At 32.2% G+C, this 19607-nt stretch overlaps 1 protein-coding gene across 4 annotated transcripts in view; it reads right to left on the bottom strand.

Moving 5' to 3' along the window:
* The window catches only part of LOC111053696 (protein transport protein Sec31A), a 57057-nt gene that overhangs the window by 23537 nt on the left and 13913 nt on the right, over positions 1 to 19607 (bottom strand). For all 4 annotated transcript variants that reach the window (XM_039438345.1, XM_039438359.1, XM_039438352.1 and 1 more), the window contains exons 8-16: positions 18646 to 18807; positions 18322 to 18459; positions 16135 to 16374; positions 11545 to 11631; positions 9747 to 9852; positions 8654 to 8808; positions 6585 to 6735; positions 6176 to 6321; positions 5041 to 5187 (exon numbers count right to left, since the gene is read on the bottom strand). In XM_039438345.1, the coding sequence (XP_039294279.1) occupies positions 5041 to 5187; positions 6176 to 6321; positions 6585 to 6735; positions 8654 to 8808; positions 9747 to 9852; positions 11545 to 11631; positions 16135 to 16374; positions 18322 to 18459; positions 18646 to 18807 (1332 nt within the window). The remainder of the gene's footprint in view (positions 1 to 5040; positions 5188 to 6175; positions 6322 to 6584; positions 6736 to 8653; positions 8809 to 9746; positions 9853 to 11544; positions 11632 to 16134; positions 16375 to 18321; positions 18460 to 18645; positions 18808 to 19607) is intronic.

The following is a 19607-nucleotide window of genomic DNA, read 5'->3' as shown; positions in this document are numbered from 1 at the left end:
GCGGTAAATGAAATGGTTGTACAGTTTTCCCACGGTAGTAGATAATTGATTGTTTGGCAAATCGGGTGATGATCAATTTTTGAAGTTATCAACAGTCATAATATCCTATGTAGCAATGTATGTATGTGATGTCTCTAATAATCATAAGTTATTTAGCATAAGACGATTTATCATAATATTCTATACTATACCCATTTTCAATAGCTTAATACTCATCCATTCATAGTTAAGAATTATACATTCACATAGTTAGGAGTTAGTACATATAGATAGAATATATTCTCATTCATAAAATAATAAGAATAATGTCTAAGGCCTCATATTTTATATTCTATTCGCTTTATATTTCATATTATTTGTTGATATCCCTATTCTTTATTAGTTTACCTTCCGTGATTAATATAATTATAATCTTATCATAGGTTTATTCTGTTCAACTGATTCCGTTTTAGTTCACTTTAATACAATTCAGTGATAGAGATTTCCTGCTGGAATACAATAATGGATAGAAAATTTTCATAGCTACGGAATGCACATCAAGCGTGTGTCATTGCTCTCCGATGACTCGCTAGCGTTGCAGTTTCAACCATTATTATCTTTGAATCGTAGTCGATGTAGAATAGTATTGCCTAATGAATTGCTTTATATTGTTGAAAATATGTTGCACTCTCAACTCTATAGTAATGATAGTTGGATTTCAATACATTCAGCAGAGTGAAAAGGTTTCATCCTTTACTATTATAATCAACGTACTCCATATTTTACAACAGCAGAGTAACATAGGACCAATTAAAATTATGATGTCTTTTAAACGTTTTCCCTTGTTAGAATTTGCCAAGAAAATAACCAGGGACTCAATAAAGTGATTGAAGTATTCAAGATTATTATACTCGGTCCGTCTTTAGTACCTACTTAAAAAGTGGACACGCCCATATTGTTTTGTCCTGACTCTTGCCACAGTTTTAAAGACTCTTGCCACAAATCTCTATTAGTTATACATTTTGCTGAATTTCGGAATGATTAAAGAGATTTCTTTTGAAGAGGGCCCGCTTCAAATTGGATCCTACTATCAATCCAGAAATTCGACTCTCCAAATCATACAGAATGCCTCTATGGTAACATATCCTGATTAGATTTCTTTTTGCGTGTTTCACACCGTGAGGAGGGGGAGTGTGCCGGGCACTCTCTTTAATTCAGGCCTTTTCCCAAGTTATAATAGTAAATTTAATACGCAATAGACTAGAGCCATTATTGTAAGTGAGTTAGCGAAATAAATTATTTTCTCTCTCTATTATGAACGGCCATGACTTCGAGTTTCCCATGATAGATATTTAAAAATTGTGGCTCCGAGTCGTCGAGGAATGTAGATTATGGAATTATCTCTAAAACTTAGCCTTCTTGTTGCGACATAAAGTGCGATAAGTTGGAAAACAGCAAGCATTGAAATTATAACAAACTACCGATTTTGCAGTTACTATTTGGTCCAAAGGCTCTAGAAGCCACGCGACGATTGGTCAAATTGATTCCATTCGCCCAATAGGAGACCTGTTTATAAATACAGTAGTGGGGATTCCCCAGTCGAGAGACCAGATTACGTTCCGGAGGACACTTTGCTAGGAGCACTACGAGAGTAAAGATGTAGTCACTATGTTTCCCCCTTTTTGGGCAGGTTTATAAGTTTATTTCAGTAGTAAATGTAGGAGCTAGTTTTATTTTTTATTAATGTTTAAATTTACTAGTAGTGCCATGTCCTGAAAGGTTTAATTGTATTTCTTCATCATGTACGAATAATTGTTTCTTCAAATAACCGCTAAGGTACGTAAAATAAGGTTAAAATATAATTTAGGGAATTTAATTGATTGAAACTTCCATAAGAGTATTGAATTAATTAAGCCTGTTATTATTCAAGTTAATAATATTGATTGAGAATAATCCTTTTGATTTTATTAGTGATGGCAGATACTTATAATTTTTTTTTACAGAAGTATAGAAAGTTTTCAGTTACGTTACATTTGAGTTATTGTTTCTGGAGATATATTATCGTAGAGTATTGCTGAAAGTCAGGAAGATAGCCTTTAAATTGGAATGAAACTTTTAAGATTATGTTCATATTGAGTTTATGACATTTTTTAATTTATATTTTTCAGACTCTGTTTTCTTATGTCATTAAGGCTTTTGAATGATTTAGTAAATTTTTTATGATAGAAATCTTAATAGATGAAGAAGAAAGTTTTTCTTCTCCAGGAAATTAATATTAATGAATGTTCAAATTTTAATACAATTTAAATTATTTTCTATGTGTCTACTAATTTTATTTAATTAAAGGTAAAAACTATCCACAAGATGAATCTTATAAGGCAAACATTATCTTTCCTTAAAGTGAAATTTTCAATATTTTTTTCTTTTATTGTGTTATAAAGTGTCTTGTTTTATTAGGTGATAAATTCATAATTTCAGTTGATACTAGTTTTTGGACTTGTATTTGTAGGTAAATCAAATCATAAACTCTGGAATGTTCATTTTTAATTAAGGTTCTGAGCAGTTTTGGGCGAATGCCCGTTATTTACACTTGGATTGCGTCCTATAGTTCATAAATAATAAATAAAATAAATGTTGGCTGGCGCACAAGTTTCCAACAATACTAGCCGAGCTACTATATGAAAAATTATATTTGATTTCGCAAACCAAACGAAAAATATCATATAAGTTAGCATCATTTCAATTTGAATTATTTGTGAAGAAAGATCCATTAATTCTGATAAAAAGAATCAGTAGTTTAAAGATAAAAATCTATATAAAATGAGGATTCAAATAGAATGAGAGAATTTAATTAATTGTAATCAATAGATAACTCCTGTTTTAGCTTTTGATGAATTGTAGGAAGAGTTAGAAATTAATGCTGTAATACATTTATTTACAGCGGTTCATGTGTGTCCCCAAACCAACTTCTTGTACTACCACCCCTTTGGTTCCGCAACTTTATGTAACACCGCTTCAAGACACCCGTTCAGACGACAGGTCTAGGAACGTAAGAGGACGTCGCCGTCAAGCCAGATTCAACCGGTAAAAGCTCACCGCCAAAAACAAGGTACTGTAACCCCGACGATAAAGCAACGTACAGACACCAACGAAAGTGCAGTGTAGTGAAACAAAGGTTCATTCGAGAATGTCAATCAAAAGTGGGGATTCAAAATTATTATGAAATGGGTTATATGGGTTACTATCGACGAAACTTGGGTTCAACGGGCTTTTCTTTCTTGAGTAATTTTATGTTGAAGTTAATTATTTGTTATTTGATGACTGATATTGTTTGGTTTTGTGACGTATTGCTATCTAAACGGGGATAGTAATGCGCCCCCGAATCAGATGAAGAATGTCAACAAAGTAACATGAAATTGTTGTTTCTGTTGTTCGATTTTAGTTGCCAATGTTTATTGAAGCTGTTTGTATTTTTCAATTATTTCAAATTGTAGTGTTTTTCTATAGTATAAACCTATTAAATCAGGCATGGCAAGATTAATTGAAGTTTTCTTGACTCTAGCCCGTTCACCTGCATGAATTAGGTATAGACTCAGGTATTTTCTAGATGTGTCGGCCTATTTCTAAATTCTAAATTTTATTCAAAATTATCTTATCTATTATCTTTTAAAAAGTGCAGGCACACAACTCATTTCTTTATAAAACCTTACGACTGTTTAATAGCTTGAATGAATACATTGATCCTTTTTCGAACTCATTCAATGAATATAAGAAACATTGTGAACTGAATCTATCATAAGACGCTCGTTTTTGAGATGAATTGTTTTGTAAACTCTGGCTGGAACTCTCCTAGTTTAAGACTTTTCTTTTTCTGTTAACTTAGCTTTTTTTAATTAGTTGTTATTTTTTCCTGTAATCTTTAAATCGTTTTTTTTTAATTGTATTTTCCTCTAGAATCTTTGGAAAGGATTGTTTTACCTTCTCTCTTTTCACATTTTTCTTTATAATAATGAAATTAATTTGATTATTCTGAGTAAATGCTTTTTGCTTTCTTTTCACATTTTTCTTTATATGAATGTAATTAATTTGATTATTTCAACTGTGTAAATGCTTTTTGCTTTATTTTCTTTATTTACTATATTTCAAAATGTATATAAGTTAAATTGTTGTTTCATTTAATTGTGTAAATAAGGCTCTTTATGGATCTCTGTGAGCCTTTGTATGTAAAGAAAATGAATAAATAAATAAATCTTCCATTTTAGGATGAATATAAGCTAAGCTAAATTCATAAAAATTGTAAATTATCCTGTCATTCTTCAATAATTATTAATGAATGCAATATGAAAAACTCTCTTTCATGAGGAAAATAATTTTTTTCCAACATTTTCCAGTTTCTCAATGATAGGGGAGTGATAATTTTATGTGTATAGGTATTCTAAGGAACCATTATCTACAGCTGGTACCAATCAACTACACTTCAACTCCAAACTACCGTTTTGATACCAGTATACACTTTATCACAGGGTGTTCATTACAGCTGGTAACCTTAGATGCTAAATCATATTATCACAATATGATCTTGAATCATGATAATCTTTCCGTTCTTCGGTAGCCGCTCGGTCGAAAATTTCGAAAACATGGGTCTGTAAAATGAATTAATAATTATTAGCCCCCCCTATTAAAATTTCTGGTCAGAAACCATCCTCAATATTCACACAACATATCCCCAAAGTTTCATGCCGTTCTGACAAGTAGTTTTCGAGTCTATAGGGAACAAACAAACTAAGACACAAACAGACATTCATTTTTATATAAATAGAAGATGGACAAATCCAAACTGGAGTGGCATTTCGCCACGCCTCTTCTGTTTGCATTGAACCACATGTTTATAAGGAAGTTCTAAATGTCAGCTCCACGCTTGGCGTCCGTGCCACGTCACTTCAGTGTTACAAGGCTTTGCAACGGTAGATTTCAATAGATTCAGTATAAGAGTTGAGAAGATCGAATATTTTGTTTCTATCTTTTAACATCTACTAATGATTGAAAAAGAGTTGTATTTACCAAATGAGAACCGTGGACATAATTGAGAGCAGTGGAGAGGTCGCCCTGTGAAGCCAACAATTCGGCATAATGAGTGAGGAGACCGGCAGCTCCAGTGTCGTCGCTACTGACGCCACGCTGCATCACCACTATCATTTCAACCAGCTCCTTCACACAATAATACATTCATTCAATAACAAAAACACATACATAAGAGCATCACCGTATACAATAATTCCGATATTTTTCTAGAGATCGAATAGTTTCTGAATATTAGAGAAGACGAATAAGTTTCCAGAGAAATACTTGAAAGAGACTATAGGCCGCATTCAGAGACCACTACTTCCATAAGTAAGATTGAGCTAAATCGGTATTCAAATACAAATTAAAACTGTACTTACTAAAGTGGAAATGGAAGTAATCTTGAAACCTTATTTGAAAATATCCCGCTAATTTTCAAATAGCTTTTATTTACAATATTTATAATCATTTCAGGAAAAATTGAATGAATTTTTATGAAAGATGAAATGAGAACAATAATAAAAGTCAGCTCAAACAATGTACTCATTTTAGAATTATTGTAGTTATTAAAACGTCTACCAAGAGTGTTGTAGGTATGTCACGCAACCTAACCTCGACAACATTTTGATTGCTTTTATATGATCGCCAATTTTTTCATTTTTTCATTTTTCTATTTTATTATTTTTTGAATTTCATCTTTGGGAGTTGGAAGTTAGATGTGGAAGTAATTATCGACGTAATTGGTAAAGCGATTTAATTTCAAGCGATAAAAGTTAGTAACCTGTTGTTTAGTAATTATTATCATTTGTTATCATAACGTAATCGTTGAATAAATTGTTTAGTTTGCCTCTTTTAACGTTGTCATCAATCACACTCAACAATATATTTGTTCTATAAAGTAAACATTCAAAATTTATCAAAAATAATTCAATATGACATTAGAAATTTATGTTGATTATGAGAGTGTAATGCTCTACAATAGTCATCTACAAACTATTTCAAGTGATGCATTTTGAAATCAGCGCGTGAGATTGCCATTCCTAATGACGTATGTTCAAGTCAAGTCAAATTTCAAGTGAGTTCTTCAAATACCAAAATTTTCGGCAACATAGCAATGTATAAGAAATGATTTTACCTGCAGTTTATCAGTGGGGAGATGGACATTTTTCCTAGTTCTTAGTTTAATCAGTCGTGATAGATTGTTTGCAGCGATGTAGCATATTTCTGCACTCACAAGTTTCTCCTCACCACCCTCATTTTCAAGCCGATTGCCAAGAGTTTCTATAAAAAAAATACAAATTTGAAAGATTGTTTTAGACAAAAATTATGATTGTTCACTTATTCGAGAGTCCCAAAATATATCTAAAATAATACCATCAATATAATTTATTTCATGATAAGAGTGTTTGATTTTCCAAACAAGAAAATAGTAGTTTATCATACTGAAAAAGTCAGTGGATTTCAGAGATTCTTTTAAAATAAATATTTGTATTGAGCAAGAAATATGTATGATGACATGTATAAAGGTAAAGAATGTATATTACCGCATAGACCGGGTAGTTGTTCGTTTTTGCTGTGAGTCAGCACCGCTGCTAATGCTTCTTTCCAGCTGTCCAGATTACAGTTTGTAACCACTTGCGTCCAATCTTCAGTCACTACAGCACCAATAAGCTCACAAAGTTGTCCTTTGCTTTGCTGTAATTAAATATGAAAAAATCGTATTCACCTCTCCAGACAAAGTAGATATACTATGTAATAGAATAATCTAAGCAGTTTATTACTTATTACTCCTAAAGAAACTTTATGCCATCACTTACCAAATAACATAGGCTACTTAATAAATGAGAAAATCAGTTTTCCTTACTTCGAATACAAGAAAATATTTTCACTTCACAATCTCCTCCAAATCAATTTATAACGAATATAACGGAAGAGGAATGAAATCGTTTAAATGGATCAATCAACCTGAAATAACATGAAAGTGAAGACTTTTGCTATAAAAATTAACTATACAATGATAAAATGTCTAACAAGAATTTATTGTTTCACTCATCAAATGAGTACAATTGCAAAGAATGTTCGTACTTTCCACAATCATATAACAATGTAATATTTTTCAACTGATGATTGATAATACTGGAGAATTAGAAGAAATGTAATACGTTGTTGGTTATCAATCTTGTTTTCACTAATATTATCACCATTGTATTTTGATAATTTTAAAGTGAAAAAACACTCACATTCTTTTGGTGTGGCGACTACCGTTTCGTGCTGGTATTGCACATTCTCAAGAGTTTCTGTTTGGCTCAAGTTATCAAAATACAAAAGAAATGTAATAACTAAACCGTAACCGGTTTGAATTATGTTTTTGCAATCTATATAACAAGCAATATGTAATATCTCGGGTAGATTTAGTATGATTAACTGCTTTTACCAAAGGGTAGACGTGGTTAAAGAAAGCTAAATTTTTTTACTCTATGAAAGTTTGTTATAATTAAACATTTTCTCTACCATTATTTACAACAATTTCGACTCTACTCTGGCTGCCTAGCCTAATACAAAAAACATTGAAAGAGATTTGGAATGGTACAATAAACCAAAAAAAAACCTATCGTTTTGCAAATAAAGTTCGATCGCCCCTTGTCATTTGAGTAGGATTAATTTTGGGACTCACCCATAATGAAGACGTTGAAGAAATCCATTAAATGATGATTTGGGTGATCCACACTCCCGAAAAGAATTGGTGTCTGAGCGCGCTCCGTTCGCTTCAACGGTTAAAAGAAGAGTGCCCAGAAAGAATGCAATTTTTGTCTCAGGTCCGACTCTTCCTAGGCCTACACGTGGAAAACTAGACTACGGCAGGGGGGAAGAAGAGCCGGAAACTGTTGATGGGACGAGTGGATGGGAACTATCTTTCCCAGGCTGGGATGCTAGCTAGGCAGTTCCCAATCCTGAGAAAGATCCTCACCCCGTCCATCGGTTGAAAAAAATGCAAGCTTTCTGTAGCCTATGCTAGGCAGCCAGCAAATAAAATACTACGTTCTAATTTTAATAACACTACTTCCAATTGCTTCCATTACAAATAAATTGGCTATTCAAACCATACCCGTTTTGAATTATGTTTGTGCAATCTATGACGAGCAATAATTTGGTTTGAAATTTGAATAATATAATAATAATGACTGATCTGCAGTTGGTTTCTGGATCCGAGATAAAATGTAGACATGCGTGTGTGAAAGTAGATCTACGAGCAGCAAGACCTATTCACAGCTGCATAACATATTTGACAGACCATTGCCGCATCTAGAGAGTAGCAAATTAATATTGTACTGAATAATAAGAGTGCATGATTCAGTGTAAATGAACGTATTGCGAACTAATGAGTTTTATAATAGAGCTGCCTAACCATATATGTGATTGAATACGATTTCATGAAGAGATAGTGGATCTACTCAACTCGAGTTGATGTGTTATTGTTTATCTCAATTGTTCAGTTTATTATGTTTTTAACCTACAATCGTTGACCAATCCTCTGTCCATAATGTTGGATGTTCCAGGATATGATTAAAACTAACCAACTGAATAAATCACAGTGCGTGATTCATATGTTTACCTGGAAATAGCGAGCTTGCGTTTTCAAAAGCAAGTCTGTTCCAGCAGTCATGGCAAGCACGAGAGCATCTGCCATTCTATTCTCTTGCAAACACAAGTCGACTGCCACGTCTATGCTACCGACCAGCAGCGCTTTGCAGATTGAGCCATCGACATCTGTAATAAATCAACGATTTAATAGCAAATTAAATTAACTAACGGCTAAAGAAGCTAGAAAATTACAACTTTATATGTATAAGTCGATTAAAGCATGAATAATCAACTCAATAAAATAACTAACTAAAGAGACTTATTCTCTCAATTTCAAATATCAGATAAAAGAAACTGAGAATTGAGATTAAAAAAACTGTGATTCATCTAATAAGAGAAAGGACAGTTGTACGAAAAAAACAGTGAAAAGGAAACGCTCACTCCATCACCAGGTACTGTTTTTATACCAGGGAAGTCATCGTGGCTGCCAAATTTTGCATTTTGGTTGCTGGTTGGATACCAAGCCCGACGACCACTACGTCTAGAGGTAACCAATACGTGGATGTCTTAAAAGAATGCCCGGTGACGGACTGAGTGACTGCCTGCCCGGCTGACTGTGTGACCTGGTTGCCTGGCTGGCTGCTTAGTCTAATATGGGCCCAAGGTATTTTTTGAAAAACTATCGAATTTTCCCTTTCCATTGGTATAACGATTATTCATTTAGATTAAGTACTTTGTTAATTATGAATTTATTGAATCCGATAAATCTTTTACAGTAATCCTGTATTATAATAATATGATTGTTTGCGGACATTAAGAACATTGAAATTGAAACGTTTCTGTGTGATTGAAACTTCTTTTCCATCAAATCGAGGAATTAGTTGAAAGTGAATACCGTCAATTTCAATTAGCCGGTACTCATTTCAAAAATTCCTAAATTAATTATTGCACATTTTTCTTTGTTTTTCATCATGATAATATTTATATTGTATCAATGCAATGATTAATAAGGTACGATTTGATTTGATAGCCTTTGGTGTCTAGAAGATGCATGATTGTGGATTATTAATGGAATATAATAATATAAGATTATCGCCTAAGAATATGTATAAGGAGAATCTCACCATCACTAGTTGGAAGAGTAAACGACTTTTTCACAGCAAAACTATTTCCCAAATTACCGTCCAGATTGAGAACGGAGTTTGAAAGGAAATTCTCTGAGTTGGGATCCTGTGGGAACAATAGATGAGTTATAGCACTGAATGAGTTACAATTACGTTTTTTCGGTAATTTTATGTATTAAGAGGAACTATCTGTGGAAATGATATAGTTAATGATAGAATAATAATAGTATGGTACTTTATTTTGAACCAACAATTAGTGGAATTATCGAGTGTTCCTGTAGATTATTTTTTGACAATACTAAATGAAATAAGAATGAAATCTAAAATGTAATATTTCATCAACGTATTCATATGGTGAAATGAATACAAAGACAAGAATTGAAAGAGAAGGCAAATGGAGATTTAAAGTTCATAGAGTTCAACAGAGACTTGGCGATTAATAAGTACATAAATGTAGTCATGTTGATTAAATTCAAAAAGGAATATTATTAATAATTTTAACTTTTAGTTTTTAATTTTTATTACAATTACTAAAATTAATTTATAATTAAAAATAAATATATAATGCTGCGCGCACCGATGATGTTCAAGACTCTAATGTTGAATATGCTATACTGTTGTGTTATACTGAAATATATACTGTTAAATATGAAGATATGTACAGTCTTATTGTTCGGATACAGGTAAAAACATTTTACAGAAATATAATTTATTCAGAAACATAATAATGTGATTTATCATCTTTCATGATGTTATGGATTTAAGAGATAGGATCGCCTAATCTATGTTGCAAAGCATAGGATAATACAATTTCTCTACCAAATTACTGAAAAAGTGGTGAAGGAACGAGATCAATAACTTGATAAAATTGTTGATGTTTTTATTTCGGATTTACCGAAATCAGAGCATTGTATTTGTTGAAGTTTTTGAACTATTATAAAGAATCCATAAAAGCACTGTTATGAATTTATTATGTTTTGTGGTTTAATCTCTTGCTCATACTGAAAGCTTCACCAACATGAAGTTCACAATAATCAAGTTTTGTGACCTTAGCACGACAATGAAGGAATACGCAGTCAACAGGTTTGAAATAAGACATGGATTAAGGACGCACACCGCTTAAAAACTCATATAAAATAGAATCGATAAGACATTACAATGACTACGCCGATAGCAAATATAATCATCAGAGAAATAGTACCTTAAACATAAACAGCAATGAAATTACATAGAGATTATGACTTGAAGCAGAATGAACCAAATCTGTTATCTACAATAATGCTAAGTTGACAGGTATTTCAAGTACATCTCACACATGTAATATTATTAAGATATTGTAACTTACGTAATAATAATTATAATCATGCTGTGGAGGAATAAAGTGTGGATTGGAGAGCCCAATCTGTGAAATTTAAAAGTTATTGAAATTATTCATAAAAATATTCTTCTAGTTGAAATTACCGTATATAAAATGAAGTAGTAATGAGAGATTACATAGTAATATGAAGAAATTAACTATTGCTAGTGATGAAGAATTTAACAAAAACATTTCCAAAATATTGTTACATGGAAATTATAAAAAATATTGATGTTTGATGATAAATGAATAAATTAAAGTAATCAATTAATTGATGAATGAATAAATAGTAGCATTGAAGCAATGAGCTTAATTTTCTCTGATTATTGGTTAAAAAATCCTTCAACTTTGTTAATACAGAAAACCATGCAAAAATGTATCCCATGTTAGAATGAGTTAAGAAAAAGGAAAGATATTTATAAAAATGAACATTTGACTAACCTGATTCAAACTACCAATACCATCAGTGATCCTATCCATATCGCCTTGCAGTCCACAGCTTACTGGCTCTCCATCAAATTTATTAAACTGAAAAAATAATTCGTAAGAAATTGATAAATAAACAATAAATCAGAGAACTTTGAATGGTTTGAACATTTAATTGTACATAAATTTACTGTTCCAAGTATCAAAATATCACAATAATCTCAATCCATTCTCTCACTCAATAAATATTCTAATTTCAAATTGGATTTCTTTGTAGCCCATATCAATTGTTTTATTTCATGAGAGAAGGTTAAGCTCTTAAAGGTTGAACTATGAAGGGGGAACGAAGGAGAAGCGCATGCTAATGTTCTGTCAAGCTGTCACAAGGGAAAATCAATGGGGTGCAAAGGAGGAGCGCACTGAAATGAGGCGCTCCTCCTTCGCACCTCTACGTTTCGAGTTTGACATGGGCTTGACAAGGTTCAAAATTCAGGCTGAGTATAATTATGAAGCTTGAAACGTAAGTCTCCACATTTACTTGTAATTTATAATAACTATGTATCTTAAGATGTGATGAAATGTTTTCAAAATTCCCAATTCTATTAAAACTTGGAAATGATTGTGTACGTCTACAGTATGAGCAGAATATCCTCGCAAAAATATCCTTTTCTATTAGGCGCCAGCTAATAGAAAATAATTTATTACAATTATTATTATAGGTGGTAGGCTAGTAACCGCAGCGCAATTCCAGAATAGAATCTATTGATGTAAGTCAATGACAAAAATAGACAATGAGGTAACCAAAGATATGGCTCAGAATAACTGGGTAAAACCAGATAAGGGGTGGGTTGAAGTAACTAGGAATTCACACGAAATCCCAAGGTAGAGACATCTTTGATTGTTGGATGAAACAATTTAGTCTAATGTCATTAGCTCATTTAAGTTGTACAAGTGGGAGCAAGTATGGCAAACGTATGATTCTTCTTAGGTCTAAGAGGATCGGAACAGTGTTTTTTTGAAGGATTCACTTATACAAAAAAGTGCCGGCCCAAGGCAGACAATTCGATGGGTACGCCACCATTCCAAACTATTGAAGTGTGGTACTCCAGTAACTAACAGTTGAGATGAATCAAAGTTCACTGCAATTCATATCAATAAATTCTGCTCACTAATCACTTCAACTCACCTAAAGAACACTAACAAGAATCGACAATACTGATATTTTTGACAAAAATGTTATGACCAACCTTCAGCCAGGTAGAATGCGCTCTACCTTCGTACTTTCATAATTTATTTTGTGAACGTGTTCACAACAACTCACAAATCATTATATTGTGTTCTTGATGTAAGACGTCTGTCTATACACGATCAGATTCAATCTTTACTATCTTCTTTCATAAAACTTAAAAGTGAAAAACACTAACATTCTTTGATGTGGCGACGTCCGTTTCGTGCTGGTATTGCACATTTTCAAGCCAAACAGAAACTGAAGTATTAAAGTTATGAGGGTGAAATTTGGTCAGAGTGGGGGTGGAGGGGAGTTTTGGCGGTTAATGGAGGAGCATTTAAATGAGTTTGTCAAACAGGTGTGGGAGGAAAAGTTGATTTGGTCATTTAGAAAATTGATTGGCTGTTGTTTGGTGTACTTGTATATTTTAAACTGTTCAATCTTTAGCTTACACTTTAAAAAAATTTAAGCTGGGTTGCAAAAACCAGGATCAACGATATCTAATGACACCATAGAATAACTAAACAGAAAGTTTGAGACCATGTTATGAAGTGATGCCAGAATTTTGAGCCACCGCTAGCGATGAACTTATTAAAGCAACATTGATTATGATTGAACTCTAAATTTAAATAATACATTAGATAACTGATAGTAATAATAGAAGTCAACAAGCCAATATACGACCTGGAACATCAAGGAGCGTGAGGTCGCTGAAGAAATAAAACTTACAAATTTATTTTTAAAATGATCAAGAATAAAAGAGGAGTATATTAACACAACTATTGGTGACTTCGTAGAACTTCTTGGACTCACGCTTGAAATATGTATAGGCTGTAACGAATCAAATTCTGATGGGTAAATAAAAATCCCTACTTGAAAGAAATTTATAGGTCTAAGTGGAATAATAGGCTAATATCGCCAAATGCGATAACGTTTTTAAAGATTAGATAATATCAGGTATCATGGCTAAATTTATAACGGCCGAATAGAAATGGAAATAATTTGCTACTTATATAATATTATATAAAGTATTGAAAATTTGAGGTTAGGCGAAAAATATCTATTGATCGGCGACATAATGATCGATTGAGTCGCATAACGTAAAATCTAGCCAGACACCTTGGCAGAAATTTAATGTAACTAAATGGTATGCAACTAGAGGAACCAAAAATGCACATGGCTAATTGTTGTAAAGTGAGAAACAACCTATAATCATTATAAAATTATATTGCATGTAAAAAATGTACTAAAAACCCAGATAAAAATAATTTAATGTATTAAGGAAGTAGGAGGTTCGTAGGCGCATGTATACTATAACAAATTTGCATGAACCAATCAAATGGTAACAATTGATGGGCGGTAATAGTGAGCCGATTCAAATATATTTGTATATATTTCTATAAATGATAAGAGTTTATGAATTATTGTTGTTCAGTTTATGTATTGGATATGGCCCGAATACCGATAAAATGTCAGATGGGTGACATAAGTAATAATTTGATAGATTGGCACGAACTATTTGAGCCTTGAATGGCGTAGTAACGAATTATTTAAATTTTATGCAAATTTGCAAGTCGGAAATGAAAATTGTGAAAAAGAAAGTAGAACCTGCCCACTTGCCTGCCAACCACTACCATGGAATGTCACCAAAATTTGTAGAGCACAATATCTTTTACTGTACCTTTTTAATGACTTAGTTAAATCAAATTATTAATTTTTCATAAGATTTTGTGATGCTTAGTAAAGCAAAAGTCATTTAAATATTTTTTAATCCCTTGGAAGAGACGACTTCGGCCACCAAATATCCAGGACTACCAGGAATTCGGATCGCCATCAGCAACTTATAGAAAATCCAGCACGTGAGTGAAAAATAGTTGAAATAATAATAGGGCGCCCTCAGTGCTTCGAATGAAATAAGAAATAAAAGCTAGCTCGTCGAAAAGGTTTTAAAAATTAAGAAATTAATAAAAATACTTGCGCAAGTCTTAAAAATGGTATAAGAAATATTTTATTGAATAGGAAAGAGTCAATTTATATATCAAAGGATACACCAATTGAAAGAATATTAAGTTCTAAGCTAATAATACAAATGTTCACATGATCATTGATTTTATAATGTAATTTGTAATAATATAATGTAGCTCTGGTTCATTAGATAAATCGATCTAACTATTTCCATCAGGTGCCGAATCTTGCACCCTGATATATATATATATATATATATATATATATATTTATTAGAAACTGTAGAAATTAATATATATTTAATTATTGATTTGTCAATTTATCATGCTCTGATTTGGGAAGTTAATATATATAAGTAGGATCGTCCAAATCGACAAGCAACAGCAAGTTGATGTCAAAGCTACATGCAGATAAATGCATATGATCAATGAAGTGAAAGCACATGGTAAAGTTTCGTGCTATAGAACTAAAAAATAGTACTGATCTGTGATATTTTATTTGATTTCGTTTCTTGTTTCATTATATATTTTGTTGCTCTATATATTTTTTCTTTGATCTAATTTTGAGATTATTTGTTTAATATATGTATCAAATTTTTCATGGTGTACCATTCATTTTATTCCTCAATACCATAGGATATAAATTATATTTATATATATATATTTTTTTATAAATTATCAGTATTATATTATTGCGAAAGCTCCTGTCTGAGCCTATTAAGATTTTAGTGAGATTATTTATCAAGCTAACTCTCATGCTCTACCGATTGACGCCAAGCAAGAGGCTAAGCGTTATTCCATCAAAAATAACGTGACAAGGCCTATGTTGGAATGGCGAGGCTCTAGTGCCACAAAGCATGAAGTGAAAGAGCTACGTGGACGATTGGCTTGTAGAAGTGGAATATGGCAAGGCGTGCACAATCCCATGAGAAATCTATTAGTATTACCTTTTTTGTTAGGGCTACTCTTAAATATCAAGAAATAAAAATCTAAGTACACTTTTTTTAAATAGTTTAATTACATGTTTCGATATTTATGTCATTGATTTAAACAAGAAGCCAGTAATAGTATTTATTGAATGTTATTTATTTATTTTATTCATTTACTTCATGATGTCATAAATGTCGGAACATGTCGTAATTAAAAAAAATTAAAATAGGGTACTTTTATTTTTTATTTCTTTATATCTATATTATTATATCTTTATTTCTATTTCTTTATATTTTTTTGTTTCTAGATATCTATCAGTATCTATATTGTTTTCTCTAGGACGATACCTACTTAGTACCTTTACCGGATCAAGATTGATTTGGCTTGGTTCAACCCAACGTATTTCTTCAATCAATTATGAACAAGTTCGATGAACTAACAAAAATGATGAGTTTGATAATCTTTAGAGATGTTTGTTGTTACCTTTTGAGGAGGCTGGAATCCCAGAAGCCGTTTCATGGCTGCTTTGGGACATGGCTCCAAAGTGGCTGATATGTAAGGCCAGATCGGATCATCTCGTTTGGAACAAATCGAGCCATAGTCGCCTGTAGTGAGAGCCGACTGCAGCTCGGATGACCGCTCCACCATCCAAGGCTCACTGATCACTTGGCTGATCACTACACTATGTGCATCACTACTGAAAGTCACCAGCTTTCCACCAAACTGTGAACATTAACCACAAATCAGCAGCAATAAATAGTTATTGTAAAATTACTTCATGAAAATGAAACTAGAGGTTTATAAACTTAATTTATTTACCAAGAAGAAAAAAACAAGAAAAACAAATATAACCATAATTACTTATTACCATTATTATTTATTTCGAAATTGAGTGGTAGAAAGGACTTAGAATTCCTAACTGTAACTCCTAAGAATTTTTATATTTTTAGAACGTTTCATTTTCATAACAACTAGATATGAAAAATGTGGAGATATGTTTGATTATGCATCAATTGTGGTTATGGAACTTTTGCGATAACCTACTAAAGCATCATTATTGATGTTTTTTTTTTTAATGAAGAATCGCTGAACAAATATAAAAACGTGAAAATTGAAGAAACTAAAAAAAAATAATAAGTCATAGATTCACTTATAACATTCAACTTTATTCAATGAAAACGACATGGTATTGTCAAAACCACAAATTTATCATAACAATTTGAGATGCTATTTTCTGGCTGTTATAAAAATATCAATCTCTAGTAAACTCCTATGTTTATTAGATCAGATACTCCTAAGGGCCGGTTTCCGAGCTCGGGATTTAGCTAAGTTCTAAATTTTAACTTGCTTTAAACTGTGGAATCAGAAGATTGGCTTTCCAAGTCAGAGCGTCGAGAGTTGTTAACGTAGTCGAGGACTCAAATAGACCCTGGAGTTAAGATATCAAGTTAGACACTGGAGTTTATTATTTCGCTTACTGTGTGAAGGGCTTATAAGTCCAGGACTTGAATTTTATCCTCGCCTCTTTCCGAGTCAAGGATTTATCAAAAATCGATAAGTCCAGAACTAAAAACAGCGTGATTTTTGAACCCTCGACTGAGGTAGATTTTAAAATCAAGGTCTGGACTTAAACTGAGCAAACACATCTCAGTTATTGTTTTATATAGAGTAGATGGATGACCAAATAAATGTCTTGGAATACGTAAATTATTTGGATTAGTACATTTAAATTCATAATTTATAGTTTGCAATATCTTTAAAATAAAGATCTATCAGAATTATGCGTAAAAAAACACCCCATTTTACGACTAAGACATAACCTAACAATTTTAAAGAAAAATAATACAAGGATTGCCTTGGAATTTTATCTTCCAATGTGAATGCTATTAATCAATGTCATATTCAACATATTAATAATAATAATATAGCAATAATAAATTACCATTCCAGTTTTTCTCAAAACGAATACGGTACGTTTTCCAACTCAATAGCCTACTTAAATGTTTATTCCAAAATCACTAGCAAGGATCAATGATCAATAATAGCATAACGTGGAATGAAATGTTTATTCATTCATGTTTCAAAAGGTTAGATTTTGCTTTGAATAGGCCTACAAATAAATCGAGACGTATTTTCACAAAATAGTTTTATTTGATGAGCATGCTCATTTGAATAAGCCCGCTTCAATCAGCTGTCTCCCATTGGTAAATTAATAATATAATATTGTGAATTTCCCTCATGTTTACAGCGTTAAAGTCCTGGACTCCAATAAGTCATGAACTTTATAGACCCCGGAGTTTAGGAGATAAACCCGTGACTCAGAAGGTCGATTTAGACCCGAATGCTTATTTTAGTCCTGGACTCTGGAAATCCAGAACTTATAGATCCCGAGCTCGGAAACCGGCCCTAAGTTTACTCATCAGTAAAGGCTAGTGATTGATAATGATGTAGCAACCGGAACTAGTATCTCAAATTGTTAGTTTTGTAGTTAACGAATTAATAGTTTTGACAATATTAAGTAGTTTTCATTGAATGTGGATATTTATCACATCATCTTCACAGCATTACAGAAAATTCAACTGTAGCTGTCACCTGCAAAATCGAGCTAAATACAAGTTTGCAACGCTGATTTTAGTTCACCAAAAGTTGGAAATTGCATATCAGTCTCACCCCAAATGATACGCCACTGGTTTTCTTCAACCATTTGGGTGCTTTGCGCAATTCAGCAGCGGACTGCATTTGATTATGCATTTGGGTGTGAACTGGCGGGCTTTCGGCATACTCCATTCCAGGAAAAGAATCTGCTATCTGCAAAATGTTAGAGTTATTAAAATATATTTTAATAATATATTAAACAATCAATCGTACATAACTGATTATGACTATCTAAATTGAACAGGTAAAAAAATTATATATAGAAATAAAAATTATAAGTACAAAATTATAAAATAGGTTTTAAAACCATTCGGAAATGTTATTGGTTGAAAAATATACCTTTTTTGAAGTTTGGACATGCTGTTGTCCTCCAGTTAACGAGTAGATACTAGCGTGACCATCAAAGCTGCAGCTGGCTATCAGAGAGGGATTCCTAGGACACCAGGCCACTTCGAAATTCCATTGATAAGTCGTCATCATCTCACAAACTACTTCCCCTCCCTGAAAAAAATTATATTAAAAAAAGATTTTACTGGACTTGAAAGAATACTTTCTGTTGCTCATTTACTGCTACTAATGAAAATTTAAAACGCATAATTATGTTATATATGATTTTGAAAGATCCTCAGGCTGAAGTTAGACTGAACGAGTATAGAACTAGAACACGAATTTTGGAGCATAAAAACATAGAAACCGACATATGAGAAGCATGATAAAATTCTCTCCAAAAGTGTATGAATCCACTCTAAGCTCTCATGGATTCACTGTTCTTAACCAGATAATAGATATTAGGTAATATCTGTTCAGAACAAGCATTCGTTTGGTGTAGCGATTTTTTAAATAAAACCCTCTATTTAGAATCTACAAATGTACAAACCCGATTAAAGACACAATTCTGGTCTAATAAATTGTTCTAACGCTGAAATAAAAGAAAACAACATTATAAAAGTACACTCATGAAATAATTGGCTGACACATTTGATTTTTGCAATGACTGAAATCGATTGGAGAATGAAACGATTAGTTCAACGTTCTCGACTGAAAACCCCATTTCAGCATTAAAAAATTGACAAGTTGGAATTATAAGCTGATCCAAAAGAACATCAAATGGAGCTCCAGAATAATTAATAAATACAATATAAAACTTGTAGTACTCTTTTATTGAAACATTTTAGTGACTAGTTTCGACCTACTTTAGCAATTTTTCAAGTTGAAAAAATTAACTTAAAATTAAATTAGTTTTTATTAATTTGAAAAAGTAGCCCATATAAGTGAAGTGGTTTCATCTCCAAAATAGAACA

This window comes from Nilaparvata lugens, chromosome 1 (genome assembly GCF_014356525.2).
Source record: "Nilaparvata lugens isolate BPH chromosome 1, ASM1435652v1, whole genome shotgun sequence".
NCBI lineage: Eukaryota > Metazoa > Arthropoda > Insecta > Hemiptera > Delphacidae > Nilaparvata > Nilaparvata lugens.
The sequence above is the reverse complement of the archived record's forward strand: the minus strand, read 5'-3'. Positions and strand labels throughout refer to the sequence as shown.